The sequence below is a fragment of the Diadema antillarum genome, unplaced genomic scaffold (assembly GCF_040938485.1).
Source record: "Diadema antillarum isolate AM-2024a unplaced genomic scaffold, OU_Dant_1.0 scf00000049, whole genome shotgun sequence".
NCBI classification, from domain to species: Eukaryota; Metazoa; Echinodermata; class Echinoidea; order Diadematoida; family Diadematidae; genus Diadema; species Diadema antillarum.
The window spans coordinates 1,286,642-1,305,442 of record NW_027270938.1 but is presented as its reverse complement, the minus strand read 5'-3'; the positions used below and the strand labels follow the sequence as shown (position 1 = coordinate 1,305,442).

At 39.5% G+C, this 18,801-nt stretch overlaps 1 protein-coding gene across 1 annotated transcript; it reads left to right on the top strand.

Annotated features, from left to right (window-relative positions):
* The first annotated feature begins 2,000 nt into the window (after positions 1-2,000).
* On the top strand, positions 2,001-17,085 carry LOC139715436 (uncharacterized). Its single transcript, XM_071627009.1, has 7 exons — positions 2,001-2,071; positions 2,162-2,243; positions 7,802-7,972; positions 8,939-9,032; positions 10,149-10,950; positions 14,057-14,455; positions 15,184-17,085. The coding sequence occupies exons 1-7, from the start codon at positions 2,017-2,019 to the stop codon at positions 15,507-15,509; spliced, it is 1,929 nt and encodes a 642-aa protein (XP_071483110.1). The 5' UTR covers positions 2,001-2,016; the 3' UTR covers positions 15,510-17,085.
* The last annotated feature ends 1,716 nt before the right edge of the window (positions 17,086-18,801 follow it).

Genomic DNA, 18,801 nt, shown 5'->3' with positions numbered 1-18,801 from the left:
TTTGTTTTTCGTTTTGTTTTTTGTAATGATTTTTTTAAACCCTAATCAGGCTTTGTTATTGTATTTTTGTTTTGTCAATATGTTTCTTGTCCTGTTTGTAAATGCTATCTTTTGTTCTGTAGTATGTTTTGTCGTTTTATACCATGTATATTATACGGACTCACTGAAAAACAGCCCTGAGGCTGATAGTGGGTTTTTTAAACCGTGTCGAAATAAAACAAACAAACAAACAAACATATGCATTTGGTGAATGAATCAAATCAAATCAAATCAAATTAAATCAAATCAAATCAAATCAAATCAAATCAAATCAAATCAAAACAAATCATATCAAATCAAATCAAATCAAAATCCCTGCATGGGCATCATGGCCTTTAAAGAGGAAATCCACCCAAAAAAGAAAATGAATAAACCTCCAAAAGGAAGAGAAAAAATCCCTACAGATTGGAACATTCCAAAAATGAAAAAAAAAATGGATAAGAAATAAGGAAGATATGACATTTTGAAATGTCATATTTTTTCGAAAAAAAAAATGTCTTAGCCAGTCCTTATTAATATTCAAATGAGTGAGTTGATGATGTCATGCCGTCACAATTTTTCATGATATGTTATATATGAAATTTGGAATATTATTATTTCTATACATAGCTAATACAGATAAAAGCATAGTCCCATACCAAAATATATCAGAGGTAAGATTTGTTCTTTTTTATTTTATATCTACCCTGGCAGCAGAAATATGAGATTTTTGTCATTTCTATATATAAAGAGGGTGCCCCCCCCCCCCCCTCTGGATCTGCCACTGTGAAATGACTAAGAAATTGAGAGAGTATGACATCATCAATCTTCTGATTTGAATATTCATATAGCAACTGGTCAAGAAGTGTTTTCTGAAAAACATTGAACTTCTTTATTTCTTATCCGATTTTGATAATTTTGCACTATTAATGTAGGGAATTCTTTTCTCCCTCGAAAAAAATTGATAAAATTTTTGAATGGATTTCTTCTTTGAGTATGATACTACAAGATGATGCATCAAATATCCATCAGCTCTGTGTATGTTCTCATATCGAAAATTGTGCAAATTACCCGAGAGCCTCCCAATGATTATCGGGAAGATGACAAACACAATCATCCATGAGATGGTGATATGGGGAGACTGGGTGACAGTGAGGACATGCGAGAAAACTGAACGACAAATGTAATTCTTCTTTTTTTTTCTTTTGCGGTAATCCACCAGACCAGATCTGCCAAGTTCACACTCACACAAGCTTTTACTCAAGAGGCACAAAGAGACCCCCAAAACACCCCTCCCCCCCCCCCCCCATTAAAAAAAAAATGGATTTACAACAAAAAAGTCACATTTTTAGAATTTTTGATAAGATTATAAGCCAAAATATAATATATCTATATAAGGATGAGCCAGATTGCAAAATGTGTGCTTACCTATAGATGGAGATGGTATATCCCATCCCCCCCCCCCCCCCCCTCCTCCGCCCCCTCCCCCTCCCCATGCATCAGTCCCCGGTTGGTCACTTCGCTCCCTCGGAGCGGAGGCAAGGACGCGTAATCTGATCTGCTCTTTTGACCTTGGTATCTCGCTGGGGTGGTGAAATTTTGTTCAATTAATTCGTCGTAGCGCCCACGTATGTATAAGTGAGTAACGTTTATTAGGCTAATTTGTGCATTATGCCCAAGAAATATATATTGACACAGCTACATTATTATCTTTCGTTGCATGTGTTCTTTGAACCTCTTGATAAGATCGGGGACAAAACAGATTTTCAGACTGCTCTGACAGACTATCAACCACTGTGCAAAGAGGTTGTGGCAATCCTGAGGACGCACGCTGAATGAACGATAATGATATTTCGCTGCACCTTACTTTATTCGGTGCAAAGCATGCGATTCAGCATATTGTCGAAAATCAGCAGTGGGACAGCTTGCCATAAGAATTACACGATCATTTCTCTCGCACGCAATCAAGTTGCTATTGACCACACACAGTGAAGCAAAATGGATGAAACTTCGAGAGAAGCTGAGCTTGAAAACTACTTGGACGCACTCACCGGTGAGACATTGTGTCAAGATTGAAACTAAAGTGTGTCGAATAGTACTACTTATATTATCGTTTAACCCTCTTCTCCTTTTTTCTTCACAGATTTCCATAAAAAGCCGACCAAAAGCATACCTTCAGTGCTGGAGCAGTTGCTTCAAAGGATAGCGCGCCTTGGAGAGCCATTGTAAGTACAGCTGTAGACAACACATACGACTATTCAACGTCAGTAGATGTGTGCCACTAAACTGTGAGCTGTAGCACACGTTGAGCTGCGGCCCTTCAAAAGAGCCGCTATTCTTTTTCTGTACCACCTTTACTACTATGCTAGTACTACCCAGTAATTTTACGGCAGTACGGTAGTACGGTATACGAATATAATCTGCCTTGAGAGTTTCTGGTTAAAACTGTTGTTGTTGTTCTTTTGAATTTATGGAGCCTGGACTCCTGGACAGTCGTGACAGTGGAGCTCTCTGCTGGGTGGCCTCGGTGGGCAGTTTGCTCCGAAAAAGTACATTAATTTTACATCCATGTCATTTAATTACTGGTAATTAAATTTAACGTTAGACCTATCTAAACACACAGTTACTTGTAAACATGGTAAATACTTAAACTAAACTACAAAACCTACACTAGCATCTATTGTTTACAATTAATTAACCTTTATTTTATTAATAGTTAATATTAAATATAAACAAAATAATCACAGAAAAAAAAGTGGATAGGTTTTAGGGAAAATGGATGTCGCCTGCCTGGAGTCGTGACTCGTGTACTGAAGACGTGCAGACTACATAACTGTTACGGGGTTATGCCATTCCCGTCAGTCGCTAGGCGAGGCCAGAGGAGTGGTTAAAACTGGGCGAAATCGTGAAACATTATCTATAATCTAGCCTAGGTCCCACCGTGCCGAGTACTGCACCCCAGCTGGTCAGGGGGCAGATAGTGCATGTAATTATCCGTGATGTGTGCATTATGTATGCCATGGTGTGTAAAGTAAGCAAGGTTAGCACTGGTTAGTGGTTAGGATAGTATAAATTTAACTTGTTAGAGTTGTAAACTTTGTGGTAAAAATCAGTAGCTTGTGGAGGGACATTAGGAAGTCTCTCAAAAAAAAGAAAGATAAAGGAAGAAAGAAAAGAAGGATCAAAGGAAAGAAAAGTAAAAGGACGGGAAATGCTGTGCTGTGGAAATATAATAATTTAATCGGCCCTGTAGCTGTATCAATTGCGCGTAAACGCAGTTTGGCACTTTGGAGGGGCCACATTCACAAGTATTAACTGTGCAAGAAAGCCCTGCCGCTGTGCTTATGCCGTGGACCGTTTAATGCCATACAGTGGGGCTGAATTCACAATATAGACTCTTACTAAGCCCCCATAATATTCAGTACAGTGGCAGATAGAAAAGATTCAAACAAACAAAAAGGGAAAATGGCACTAATGTACTCTCATATCCATGTTGATATCACATATTACACAAACCCAAATTGCATCAAAGTCACAGGATATACTTAATAGTGTTTACCTTATTTGAAATCGCTCACAGCTCACATAAATTTGAACCAAATTGGTCTTCAGGAAGCGTTGATATTGACGTCAACTTTCATGCCGTGGCTCAAAATACAAGTAGCTTGCTCTTTGCGAGGGGTCACACGATCTGAAACTGAAGCAAGCCTTGTAAATATGCGACACATCTTTCAAGAAACTACAATGTAGGAGCTGAAAATTAGTGTGAAATGATTTATGGCAAGTTGAATGAATTCGGTTGAGAAATGCAGTTCCTTGAGTGCACACAACCACACACTGACAGACAGACAAAGACGCACGCAAGCATGTCTCAACTGACTTCTTTCAACTTGCAGCTGTCCAATATAACTCCTGTGTTGAGTCCCAGTTATTATTTTGATAGTCTTGAAGGATACACTGCATGATATTAGTTGGTTAACTTCAGTATCAAATTGCGCAGACAGTGTAGTGGATCTACACTGCAATCTCGCACGAAGAATGAGTTGCTTTGAGCAACAACATTAAAGTCAACTATATATATTGACACCTCCCACTGACCGGTTTGATTCAAATGTATGTGAGTATCAACATCAACAATCAACATCAACATCAACAATCAACATCATATGCAAAATCTTCAAGAGGACCTAAACAAAATTGGTGACTGGGCGAAAAAATGGATGATGGATTTGAACACAGATAAGTGTAAGGTTTTGACAATATCCAGGAAAAGAAGTAAGGTGCAACACGTGTATCATCTAAATAACGCCCCTCTTGAATCTGTTGAATCCGTGAAGTACTTGGGTGTAACCATCACTTCTGATTTGAAGTGGACCCAACACATCAGCAATACTGTCAATAAAGCCAATAACGTGCTTGCATTTCTAAAACGCAATCTTCGCATAAAATCTTCTGATGTTAAAGCCACAGCTTACAAAACGTTGGTTCGACCAATTGTTGAGTATGCTTCCACAGTTTGGAACCCATCTACCAAGAACCTAATCCACCAAGTGGAAATGGTCCAGAGAAGAGCTGCGCGATTCACTTTAAATCACTACCATAACACCTCGAGTGTCACCAAAATGCTACAAGAACTTAATTGGACCACTCTGGAACAGCGCAGAGAAAATGACAGGCTAATTATGATGTACAAAATACACAATAATCTCACTCCTCTTTCAGCACAGGACTATATCATCAAACAGGCTACTCAGTTAACGAGAGCCTCGCAACCACACTCCTATCAGGTACCATATTCGAGAACTGAATCGCATCGCCATTCGTTCTTCCCAAGAACTGTAAGGAACTGGAATTCCCTGTCGTCAGAAATTGTTTCAGCGCCATCTGTGGGATCATTTCGAAACCGTCTAACGGTTGATCACAGTGGCTAGTATTTTCGTCAAATTTTCTATGTGCTTGTAAATATCTGTAAATAAATTGTATTATAATGTAAATAGCACCAGTCTGCAAGAATCTTCAGTCTATTGAAGGAGGCAGACTTAATCAGAAGAAGAAGAAGAAGAGTAATTTAAAATAAGATATGAAGTATATCCTGTGATTTTGGTGCAATTGGCTTTGTGGAATTGGGGATATCAATGTGGATACTAAAGTACATGGGGGGGGGGGGGGGGGAGTAGATGAGGATCGTATGGTGGATGCAATTTTGTGGAGGCCACAGTGGAGGGATCTCACAGTGACCGCACTAAGCAGGGTGTGATGTCACAGTTGCTTATTTTGTAACATTTCACAAAATGTCCATATGAAGTAGCACAGTGTTTCCGTGTCAGAATTGCTGTGTGATGTCACAATTGCTTTTGACACATTTCACAAAGTGACAGTATGAAGCAGTGTGTGATGTCATAGTTGCTTTGTGTTGTCATTTCACAAATGTAAATTGGAAAATGTCATCATCAGAAGTGACATTTTCCAAATACCTTACCATGGAGTGTCAAACAGGCCAACATTCCAAGATAATTGAAAATACATAGAATCACATGAATCTCTTTTAATCAATCACTAGATCGAAGATGATTATTTTTTTATCCGAAATGTGATTCATAAAGTTTATTGGCAGAGGCAACAATATGAAATTATTGATGCCAGGGCTCTTGACATTAGCGGTGGGTAAAAATTAATGTGGGACCATCAACGTTTTTTTTTTTAAAGTTATCTTTAATGGCCCAATCAGGCATCTAAGACTCAAAATGATCCTCTTATTTCAGGCCACCTTAATTTTTAATTCAGATTTTAGTGGCCCAAACAGACCACTAGAGAAAAAAGTTAGTGTCGAGCCCTGACTGTTATCCAGTCTGTAGTGTCGTGCTCAAGAGACTGGAATGAAATATCGTTGTATACATGTAGAAGCAATTAGGATGTCTAATATCAGGAGCATGCAGCTGAGCTGTAGAGTTCTACAGACTACCATTGAGCACAGCCTTGTGTCAATTACTGTATGTTCCATCAGTCATTCATTCTCACATAATGACCAGAATGGAAAACAAAGTACTTTAAATCCAATCCATGGTATAACTCTAGTCCATGAACCATAGCAATCCTGAAATAAGCATAATTTGCACATGCTCGTATGAATGTGTATTCCCTAAATATTGCTATTGGTTGGATGTCTGTTGCCGTGGGGGGTGATATGTCTTGTACATTTACGCAGTTGAAATTTGCATAATCCATGCAACGCTGGACTTTATGAATTCCGGCCATACATTGTATTGGCTTTCATGATTTACAACTGATGGCTTCATACATGTACATACAATGTAGAGTGCTGATTACTGTCTACTGTATTAATTTGGATCTTTTTAGCTGTAGTTGTCAAATCCTTTTCAGTCTTTCCTGAAATTAATTCATTGTTGATAACAATATTCAATCAATCTGGGAGAAATTTCATCAAGCGTTTCTTGTGACAAATTTGGGATTACTGTGGTATACACACTTAAAAATATGTAATGGGTAGTGATAATTGTAAGGTATAAGCAAACATGGACACATTTGTCAGTGACGTTTCAAACTTGTTGATTATGAAGCAACCTTACAATTGACACTGGGCAATTTTCTTTTGTCATGGGCACACTGGAGTGGATTACTACCGACACGTCAATCCCTCTACTACACCAAAAACAAATTGCTGTTTTTCACCAAGCATCTTCGATGCGTTTCTTGATTCACTCTTTAATAGTCAAGCTCTGTGCTTCTAGCTGCATAATGCCATGTACTAGATACTGTATACGCCGAATATTTTGCGAGGTTTTTATTTTTGCAAATTTTGCGAGTCGGGTGCTATTCGCGAAAATAAAGACACACGAAAATATTGACTCTGATCCCGATGTGGATGTGACATACGCATGTACAAATTTCCCCTTCAGTACAGGACTCCACAATCGCGAAGTTAACCACTCGCAAAATCATCGGGAAATCCCAATTTGCGAAAATTTAGACTCACAAAATATGACGTATACAGTAGTTGTGTGTGGATCATCGTCAACAGAGGTCTCTTTTGTGCATGGTGAGTGTAGGCAGAGTCTTAAAAACAAATATAGGAAATTCAGGACTTGATAAAGCAATACCGGTAGAACAGCAGTTTGGTTTTTTTTGGATGAGATTTGGTAATGTCTTATAGTGTGCCTGAAGATACTGTTTTTACAGTGTATAATATGCGTGCTGGGGAGAAAATGTCAACACCATTTTCTGCTGCTAGCAGTACATGTGCAAGTATGCCATTAACTGCAAAGTACAGTATTTTTGTAGTTTGTTCTATTGTGAATATAAAAGTGCAAAGGATGAGCACAAAATGGAGTTATACTAGATTTCATTTTACAGTGTATGAACTGTTACGAGGAGCTTTGTCTAACCAGCTACGTTGTAGTTTCATATGATTTCAATAGAGCTTGATTTGCACAATTAGCAATTTATTTGTACCTAACGTGATGTTGATTCTACCATTTTATGAAGAAACATTTTCATATCACTGTTCTCAAGGTGGACATTATGAACTACAAGTATTCTTAAACAGAGGGTGTCCATTATCAATGCCCTTGTGTACATCAAAAACAACATAAAAATTCACAAAATTTTTTACAAAGCAATATTACTCAATAATGTAATGTTTACTGGTATTTCTTTTCTAGTGTCCATTGTATTACCCATCAGTATTGTGCATCTTGTGTCAAAACTAGGTTTTTGTGCTCTTTTTGATAATTTGTGATATGTATTTTGCCCTTTAAATTTGTAGGTTCCCGTGGTTTAAATTGAAGCCACTGATTGTCATGAAGCTGGAGAATGTGATTGAAGAATACATCGAGTACAACCCACACGAAGAGGTGCCAATTTTGCCAAACGTGGAGAATGTTCGTTTTGACGACATGCGGGAGAGGCTGCTCAAAGCGCTGGACTCTTTCAACAGGTTTGTCAGAATTTCTGGAAATTCAATTGACTGGTCCTCTTCACCCACTCTCCTACCACTGGCTGCCATTGTTCCATTCCTCCTATGCGAGTTTCCAGTCTTCATTTAGCAACAGTAGGGAGACACATGTTATTAGTAGGACGTGAAAACCCCAGTGTCTCAAACTTGGTCCTGGTTAAATTCAAGATACACTGAATTGAGAGGAAGATTGCCAGTGCTGTATATTCTGTCTGTTTGCACTATATCCGTTTTTTTAGTGTAACAAGTTAGCGGAGATAAATGAAATGGTGTGGACACAGAAGAAAGAGCATGTGTTGGTTTCAGTGATAAATTTCCCTTTCTGCAATAGTTTGACCTCCATCTGACAATATCTGTCCATTCTAGCTTGTTTCACTTTCATTTGTGGAACCTCTCTTTTCTTGTCCTCTCAAACCTTTTGATTTCACTGTCATCACATCAATTATCCTTACCACATTAGACTGCTTGCTCTTATATACAGTACCTTATCTCTGTTCACTGCCATTATTCCTCATGTCATATCCTATTACTGTAAAAGTGGATATTTTTGCATGAGTAATTTTTTGCGCTTGGCTGAGTAAGATGAGTTTTCAATTCCACGGAATCAAGACATTTCATAGTGGTACATAAAGCAAGCAAAAATATTCACATGCTTTCATTTTCACGCTAGTTTTTGGTTGCATGAGAATTTCCACTTTTAGAGTACTTGTACTTCTCTCACAGCCCATGGCTCTTTGCTGGCTCATCAGAGGGTCTTGTCCTTATCCATAGAAACAGTACATATCAAGGAAAACATTGGTTTCCAATTACTTTTTTTTTTGGGGGGGGGTAGTGTCAATGTTCAGGGGTATGTAATTAATGATGTGAATGAATATGATGATGATCAGAACTTGTACTACTCTGCCTCTACTCACAAAGTACATGTATGTCAATGTTTTTCCTTCATAGTGCACCATTTACAATCCAGAGGCTGTGTGAACTGTTGACAGAGCCAAAGCGGTACTACAGACGCAGTGATAAATTCATGAGGGGCATCGAAAAGGTAAGTTGTAGTAGATATTCCCTCACTGGCATATGTGAGCTTTGGGATAATCTTTAAGACCCTAACATGGAATTTCTGGTTGATATGGAGGAGTTTTAGACTGTTTCTGACATGTAGTCAAGTTTCAGGGATACACATTCTAATGTTTAGTATAGAGCCATTCAGACTGTGAAATAAGTCTCCTTACTAACTGCAACAGCAAACAGTGTTTGATATGACAGCTGTGACACAAATGACCTGCCAATCAAATATGCAATGCTGAATATTTGCACATTTTTGAGGGAGTATCCAGGCACCATGATAGAAGGGAATGCAAGGTTCTACCTTCCTCAACCCTGCTTCACAGGTCAAATCCACTGGACAGTCAGTGTTTACCCAAACCCTACAAAACTTCATTGGAAAATATTTTTCAGTCACTTTTTCCCCTTAATATTATTTCAGAAATAGTTATGGGAGAAATTTATGTGTTTTGTTTTTACAGGCTTACAGAAACAACTTGATTGACATGAAACATGTTTCATATCAAAACATAATTTTGGACAGAGTTGTTGAAATTCTGAAGTTCCTCATTAGCCCAAATTCATGAAGATGGTATAAAGTTAAACCATGGTTTATGCAGATTTCTTAGTGTAAATACAATTGACAGATTGCGTATGCCAACAGACGTCCCGTAACAAACGCACATTAATACATGCATGTCAAAGGTACACCTATTTCATGCTTATTTTAGACCATGGTCTAAATTTGTACCATGGTGTAGGTTTAAACCAAGTTTAAACCACCTTTGTGAATTCGGGCCATTGAGTTTACATTGGAAACCCATCTGACACATCAGAAGATGCCTTCTAGCTTTGACAAGTTTGATACAACTCTCTGATCATTTTATTGGGGTAATTTGTATGTTACATGCTTGCCTTGTAGTCAATAGATATGCATAGTCTACACGAAATTGAAACAATTGCCATATTTTTCATTTATTTTTACCTCTTATTAAGAGAGGAAATTGTCTGTCTTGTAAGCCTTACAAATGATGTGTTCCCCATATTAATTTACCCCATATTACTTTGCCCTGTATGTAAATTCTCCTGTATTGTTGCTTTTTCAATCTGATTGTAGAACATTCAAGTAGTCAGCACAGTCACACCCTCAGGGAAGAGGATTACTTCTCTCTTTGACCTTGAGAAGAGTCCTCCAATGGTTAATGGTATTGTACCCGAGTCGGATGCCTCCCCATCAAGTGACAACAATGGCTTTGTGAGGCCCGATGAGGCGTTCAGCACCAGCACCAGCACCAGCACCAGTAGTAGTACCAGTGGGAGCACAAGTAGCAATAGCGGCAGAGCGGACTCCTTGAACGGCCTCAGTCGCCCCTTCTACAACAGCGACCCAATGGACGCGCCGCTCCAGTTTGCATACCCCCTCTCCCAGAATCTGACCTCCCCTGTCACATCTATGCCAAGCACAGACTCCAGCCTCAGGACTGACCCCAGCAAGGTCAATGGCACACACTTAGAACTCCAAGAGGCAGATGCCAAGGAGACCTCCGAAGCGGTGGCCGAGCCTAATCCTCAACTGGAGGAGGCTGAAAAGAGGACTAGTGAAGAAAGGATGTTGTTAGCAGATGAAAATATGGAAGTTGATGTGACAAGTGAAGTGTCCTCGAGCGATACTGAAAGCTTCTCAGGAGAGCCGAGGAAGAAAGAGGAAGGAGAGGAAATGGAGGTAGATGTTGCATCATCAGGAGACGGAGATGTAGGGAGAGCTGGAGATTCAGGAGGAGGAGATGCTGCGAAGGAAGGAGAAGAGAAAGATGAAGGCGAGGGTGTTTCAACGAGTGAATCATCTGGGGCATCCGTAGACACACCCATGGATAGAGAAGACAGTGCGGATGATGCAGGAAAAGCAGATAGTAGTGAAGGTAGAGTTTGTGAAATTTACATCAGTCACAAAAGTTACAGTCAGACAATGATCCTTAACCTTAAGGACAAGTTCGATGGGGCGCCAAGTGTTCCACGGTCCATTTCATTACAAAATTAGTCATTTCGTCAACGAAGTGACAAAATTGCAATTTTGCCAACAAAATCACCCATGCCACACTTAGCGCCCCAAATAGCTTATCCTCAGATTAGCTCATCCTCAAGGTTAAGGATCACCGTCTTAACGTAAGTGATATTAGTCAGCAATAAATGTAAAGGAATTTCAGGTCCTCAACTGTCACGGAGGTCATACAGTAGGTCTGTAGGCAATTGATGCACAGTCTGTCGACTGTGTGTGTAATTGTCCACAACCATTTTATTCTCCTGCTCCCTCCCAGGAATTCACATACACAATCTGTAGCATCAGCTGTGCTAGGTAGGACATGTCTCCAGCAAGCTTTGGGGTTGTTAAGGCAATCTTGAGTGAAGAAAGCATGCACAGGATTTGAATACATTACATTTCGGGGCTCAGCACTAAATGTTTTTCTCTGGTGGCCTGTTCGGACCACTAAAATCTTTGAATTTGAGAGTTGGTGGCCCAAAAAAGAAATGTAGTGGCCTGAAATTAAAAGGAATATAATCATTTATTTTGGATTTCAGCTGCCCGATCAGGCCACCTAAAGATAACCTTTATATTGTGAAAATTTGGTAGCTTGACAACAATTTTTTGTTCCCGGTGAAACCTGAAATTATTTTCAACCTGAGACTAATAGATAGGTTTACTAACATATTCAAATTTGTGGATTTTTCCATTCTGACGTAGTAGCGAGCCATTCTATTAACCTGTACCTCAAAAATACTTTTCAATAAATGGAATCCAGTTTGCATAGGTTAGTTACATTAACCTGTTGTTCCTTAATTGCAAGTTTAATAGCTAACTTTGATGATAAGCTTGCAGTTTCATACTGTGTAGACGCACTCGAAAGTTAGCTCTCTTAAAGATTATTAGATGATAAGAACCACAACCACAAGATAAAATCTCAGGGTTTACGGTCTGTCCAGAAGCCGGGGGTGGGGGGTCCCCATTTGTAGTGGAGCATCATGTGGACACGATAATCAATGAACTCAAAAGTAAGCGTGACTGCTTTGTGAACCCCACATTCCCCTTGGCTTCCAGGTCAACCTGCTGAACGTAAATACAGGACCCTCATACTTGGGTCATCACGAAACTGTCAGTTCTGTGCTTTCATCATCGAGTAGGACTCTTGCTTGTAGTTACAAGAGCCCAAGAGCTTTTTGATGATTAGCTTTGTCATGTGGGTGCACATTGCAGTTAAGGGGGCTCGAGCTTATCAAGTTAACTTGAAGTTAAGGAACACTGTGTGAATGTAGCTTACACTGTATGTCGGGCAAACCTCAGACAAGCTTTCAGGCTGTCAAGAAGAAGTGTCCAAAAGGCATGCATAAAATTTGAATCTATTATTAAGTAAACCAGTCTATGAGAGCATAGTCCCCAGGACATACTTCTATCGAGAGCCAACACGCGGCAGCATGAGGAAAGTGCTACTCTTGAAAAGCAAAATAAAGAACATAGAATGAAATCATACCACTTGTAACCAAATTTACTTTTAGCGACTGAATTAAACTTAGGTATCACTTATCATTGCTATTCTTTTTTTATCATTCAGTTCAGTGTGCAGTTAACATGTAAAATGGATGAATGGATGTTTACAATAGGGTCAAAATTAGTGCAGAAATCTTAGCTTTACAACTCGATTGTTCTGATATACTGATAAAATTTAGATGAAAAAGCTTTAGAAACAAAATGTGACAGAAGTATCTCTGGCCAGTTCTGTCCAAGTTATCCCATTGGAGTTTCTTCGTGAACTTTTTTGTGGTATATATAAATATTTTTGTGGTACAACTTAGTTGAAGAGCTGCTTAATGAAGCCCAAAAAAGAAGAAGCAAAAACAAAGAAACATACATGTAAGCCAGTTGTAAATTTCGTCTAAAATACTCTTGTCAAACCAATGTCATTTTAACGGTGTGTCAACTAAATTTTTTAACAGTGTACATATCCATTAAGTATGATAATGGAATAGACATTTCAAGCATTCTGTATTGTCTGTGCATCTGGATGACAGGTACATTGTGTACTTACATATGTGCCATCAAAACTAACTTGTAGGAAAGTTGAATTGTGTATCTCCACCTGCGCAAAGCTCTGTGAAGGTGCTGGTTGAATCAAGGATTTGAATTAGGCATTACAGGCACTCTCATTAAATCATTTCACCATGCCATATACATGTAACTCTTTGATTACAAAGTAGTGGTATTTGAAGATACTTTTAGTAATGCTGTGGATACTACACAAGTCCCGCTTACAGAGAACTCTAATTTGTGTTGAAGTATGAACAACTTTGAAAGTACATGTCCATACATGGCTTCTTGGATGAACCTCACAATACAACAATCTCAATATTGCAGCCAACTTTTATCATGCATATTTTACATTTTTAATTCCTTGCTATATGTCCATGTGAGGCTTTAGTCATGCCAAAATGTGCTGACATACAAAATGTAGGTGTGTTAGTGTATTGAAAAAGACTTTGCTGATATTGATCCTGCAAATGTAAATTTATAAATCAGCAATTACGTCTCTTTTTTTTTCGCACTCTTACTAGAACAACAAAGGAAAGAAAACCTTGTAACAATCATCCTTGTAGATCTTCTAAAGAAACTTTGAAGCATGGATATTCTTCTTTTTTTTTTAATCAGAGATTGTAAAGACCTAAGCTTATATCAAATAACGATGGAATGATTTTGGACCTTTTTTTTTATTTGGTTTATCTCTATCATTACCAGATACAAAGAGTTATGTATCAAGTGTAATTTCAGTGGATTTGATGAAGTCATCGTACATTCGACATGTTGGCACAGTTCATAGAGACTGAGTATATCTGGGATGAGAATGTAATAGCCCACTACTCTGTGATTGTTTATTATGTATGATTGTTCTGAGATGTACACCTTGTACAAGAAGCTTAACTGTCTGTTTAATCACAGCACCAAACCTTCAAATAAATTTCATGTTCCTACTCCTGCAGGAAGCAAATCCACTGCCCCCCAGCAGCATGGGGAGGAGCTGTCGGCCAACTCAGAGGCAGCGCCCAGTGAGGAGCAAGCAGAGGAGGAGGAGGAGAGGAGTCCGGCCCGGGAGCAGGCTGAAGGGGCTATGACAGACAAGCCAAGCCAGGATGAACCAACAACGCAGGGAGAGCCGTCCCAGGGAGAGCCGTCCCAGGGAGAGCCGTCCCAGGGAGAGCCATCCGAGGGTGAGCCATCTCAACGGGAGGCGTCTCAGGCTGAGACAGAGATCCAGCACTCCCAGGAAGCTAGCGACGTCAATGCTGCGGGCGACGCCCCTGGTCCAGCAGACTCCAGCAATGATGCCAAAAGTATGCAGACTGGAGTCGCGGAAGAAAATCCATCGGGATCATCGGAAGGTATTATTATGTACAGCTGTACTGTTGATTACTCATTTACCAGTAGTTGTTGAGGTGTAACAGTCCAAAGGTTTGCTGTAAGGATTCAGGGTGGAGTTCAAGTTTTCTTCAACTTAGAGCATTCCTTGTTGGAAGGAAACCATGCGGCATAATATTTTAAGTAAAACAAATATCTTTACTGGCAGTTAAGAGTATTATGAAGTTAGGTTCTATGGTGAGCTTCTTCCATTTACAGTTGAGTCAAGAAGTAGCTCTTCTGTAACCATTTTTGTCCCCCCCCCCCCCCCCCCCCTCTTTTTTCTGCATATTTCACTCTGGTTATTGTTCAAACTACGGAATTACAAATAATATCTTCAGACAAATGACACCTGTCGTATTTGTTTTTGTCTGTTTTGATTGACTGGTTTTATTGCTGCAATCTTCCATGTAGAGAGATGCTGTGTTGGTAATAGCCCATGGTAATATCACAAATTTACATTGTGGCTACAAGATTTATAGCAGAACAACTGTAGTGTTTTCATTGTCATATTTTATCTTTTCCACATCATCCACCCATTTGCTTGTATGACAGGCATAAGAATGTATTCATTAGCATGCTTATGATGAGCATTGTCAGCAGTGATTAGAAAAGCAAGAGGATACCAATGATGATGTAGCATTGTGTAAAACTATATTGAGAGGAGTAATATCATTCAACCACTGTGTCTTTGGTCTTGTGAAATATCCAGCAGTGTCCAAGGATGGAGCACAGGAAACGGATGACCAAATTCAAGGGGACGATAGTTCATCTCGTCCACCCAGTGATGAAGATGCTGTGGAGTCGTCAGCCGATGCCACAGTCTCCACTCCGGGGGAGCCATCTGCAGAGGCCCCATCGGACAAGGCATCAGGCAGCGTGACAGACCCCTCATCATCTGACTCTACTGGTGATGGGAACGCCGGTCAACCCTCCGGGGAAGACCAGGATGGAGAGCGGGCAGGGGATCAGCAGGATCAGCAGCAGCAGCAGCAGCCTCCTGCCCAGGATGCAGTGAGCGAGTCCACGGAGAGTTGATTGGCCACACACTTAACTCATCCATCCACACACACCAAGGGGACAAACTCGAGAGGGTTAGGCTATACTCAAGAGACCTTTCTTCCATTTCATGAGCTCATTTCCAAAGTGGACTTGCAAGGTAAATGTGGGTTTGTTAGAGAAGCCATCATGATGATGACAAAGTGTGATTCCCAGAGTTTTGTGTTTTACTTTGTGATTATGCAATGGCTTTCACTGGCAATGAGTAATTCTGTATTCTGTCATTTTCTGTTAGTTATTTTTTCACCATTCAAGTGTGCATGCAGGTGTACAACAAAAGTTTTATTTGCAGAGGAGATGATAAGGGTCAACATGATTGTCCAGCTAGTCCTTGCAGTTTCGGGTTCTGAAGAACAGCCTGTATTGTTGCCATTATTTTGGTCACATGTTGTATTCAAACATTTAAGTGCTGTGCTCTTGAGGATGTTGACATCCATCTTTGTCTATAAAGAGAATTTTTTTTTTTTTTTCATTGCTGGCATTGATTTATCATGAGATGCCTTGTGTCATAGCCCTTTATCACCTGCATGAATGCTTCAAGATGAATCTGAAAAGAAATTCATGTATGTGGGAGCCAGTTCCAATTATAGCACAGTCATATTGCCTTACAATGAGGTTAAAGAAAAAGAAAGAAAGAAAGAAAGCTCAACAGTCACCTCGTAGGAGGCAATAATGGTTAAAGTGTGGTTGGATATTTTAGGACTGAATGCATGGTACAACCTTTACTCCTATGAAGAGAGCAGTGTAGTTGCTGCATGGCCATGTGTTCGAGCTTATGTTTCCAACAGAGCGTTAACCCCATCCATTGCCTTCTCATTTTCTCCATGTGACTTGGGATCCCAAGTAATGGGAACAAAGAAGTAAGGATCAGGTCACATGTGTAGCACAAAATCAGTGGCTTTTTCCGAGAGAGCAAGTAGACCATGTCGGGATATGGCGGTTGCACTACTCTGAAGTAGTGTGCTCTCTCTTAAGAACTTGGGGTGTGTTTCATAAAGGGTTGTGCAATTATTTTCGATTGCTCAATTGCAGACACTGCAGCAATAATAATAGTAATACAGCTGACTGACTGTTCCAAGGCTGCTGCTTACATTGTAATTGGAATTATAGCAGCTTATTCTAACCGCGAGCTTCTCTTAGTTACAGACATACTTTCCAACAGTATCTTGAAATTCTCGCACCAATCAAAAATAAAAGCAGTCACTTGCAATTCCTAACTGACCAGTTAAAAAAACGATTAATACTTGAATGCTGTTTGTTCATACAGACACTTTAATATGCTTTATCAGATGATGTTGTCTTGTCATACCACATTGCACTGTTGTTTTCTTTTTTTTTTCTTCTTTTTTCTTTTTTTAAGGGGGGATGGGGGAAAGCTGTGTTACTAACAGAAAAATTCTGAACGAGAAGGATTAATTATTCAAATTTATGAAGTTCTTCCGTCGAGATGTTTTCATTGCAACTGATTGACAAATTGCCCTACATCGACGTAAATAAGCACTGAATTGATCAGTGTTTTAGTAGTAGCCATGATAAAAAATCATGGGCGTACATACTCGAGCAGGATTCGAACCCACGACCTCCTGATCACCGGACAGGCGTCTCAGTTGCAATGAAAACATCTTGACGGAAGAACTTCATAAATTTGAATAACAAAAGCAGTACCCGCTGCATGCTATAAGGATTAGAACCAACACTTGCTGTCGGGCGAAAGCTCGGTGGTCTAGTGGAGATGACGCCTGTCCGGTGATCAGGAGGTCGTGGGTTCGAATCCTGCTCGAGTATGTACGCCCATGATTTTTTATCATGGCTACTACTAAAACACTGATCAATTCAGTGCTTATTTACGTTGATGTAGGGCAATTTGTCAATCAGTTGCAAGGATTAATTAGTTTTTGTTTTTTTTTTGCGTAGTGTTTTAATGATTCATGGGAGTATTGGTGCTATGACCTAAATGCAAACATTAAAGAAACCTTACTTATGTTATCCTGAAAACTGTCCCCCAGGCAGAAACATGGTCCTGGAGTCCATTCATAAAAGCCCTATGAGTGACTTTTGGCTCATAAGACACACTTATGAGAGACTTCATAAAATGGATTTTACTTCTCCCCACAGCTACATATGAGCAACCTTGGCCATTCTTAGATTTATGTACAGACTTTTATGTGATGGCTTCATGAAACAGACCCCAGGTGTTCATTCTCTCACTGTCCCGGCATATGGCCTTCTGGCTGTATGTGACTTGTGGAAATCTTAGCGGAAATTGCATGTGTAATCATATGATCATACAATTCAACAAAGTAATTCAATTTAGGTTTTGAGAACAAGGTTCAAGACCGTAATTTCAAAATGAAAGCAATGGGCTACATGGCATGTTGTAAAATCTTATCAATAATAGTCATGTGATACGCCATGACATGGAAATTCTTACGTTATGGTGTGATATAGCTAAAATTAAAAGATAAAAAATAAAAGGAAGATGCTGAAGATTATACGAAGTCAAATGTTTGACTTCCAACGTTCTATCCAATATTGCACGATGATAATCAATCAAGCTCCATATAATTGTGAAGTTTGTGAAGGTTTGACTTTTGCTGGGGGGGGGGGGGGGATGGGAGATGAATTATCAACCAAGTATGCAGCTGCAATACAGATGCGTGATGGGAATTTGTACCCATGTGCTTTAGTTGATTGCTTATTTTGTGATATGAGGAAGAGTATGATGAACAGGTCTCACCCACACAGCGCATGTCATTCAAGCTTCATGTACTCACATTCATGATTTGTATTTGATGATGCACGATACAAATAAGTCTGCCGGTTGTAGATGTAATTGCAGCTTTCATTTCGTCAATACATACTCAAACACACAAGCCAACTTATTCTTTTTTTCTATCCCTCCTGTGGATAAATTATGACCCGTCAGAGCTTTATCAAGACAATCAAATTCATCATTTATGTACACTTATGGTCATATATCTCTTTTGCAAACATCACACAATTTTGCATGGTTGAAGAATATTGTCTCCCAACTTCTTGTACAAAATCTTATGGCAATACACCTCAGAGTTTTAAAAAAGTAAATAAGTAAAAAATAAAAACCATCCCAGCGTCACTCGAGAATACGCTTCCCTTTTGCACCGGGAATAACGATAGGAATTTTGGGGGGGGGGGTTCGAATAAATTCACTGGAAATCTGTAGTATTGTTTCCCCCTCCATCATTGAGAAGCTTCCAGTTTCATTGTTCTGCGGAAGGGTCTGAATTACCTA

Bases quoted from the DNA above. Each gene is read 5' to 3' on its own strand.
- LOC139715436 (XM_071627009.1), top strand. From the start codon at position 2,017: ATGGATGAAACTTCGAGAGAAGCTGAGCTTGAAAACTACTTGGACGCA. The intron at 2,244-7,801 runs GTAAGTACAGCT...TTAAATTTGTAG, and splicing joins GCGCGCCTTGGAGAGCCATT to GTTCCCGTGGTTTAAATTGA. The intron at 9,033-10,148 runs GTAAGTTGTAGT...ATCTGATTGTAG, and splicing joins TCATGAGGGGCATCGAAAAG to AACATTCAAGTAGTCAGCAC.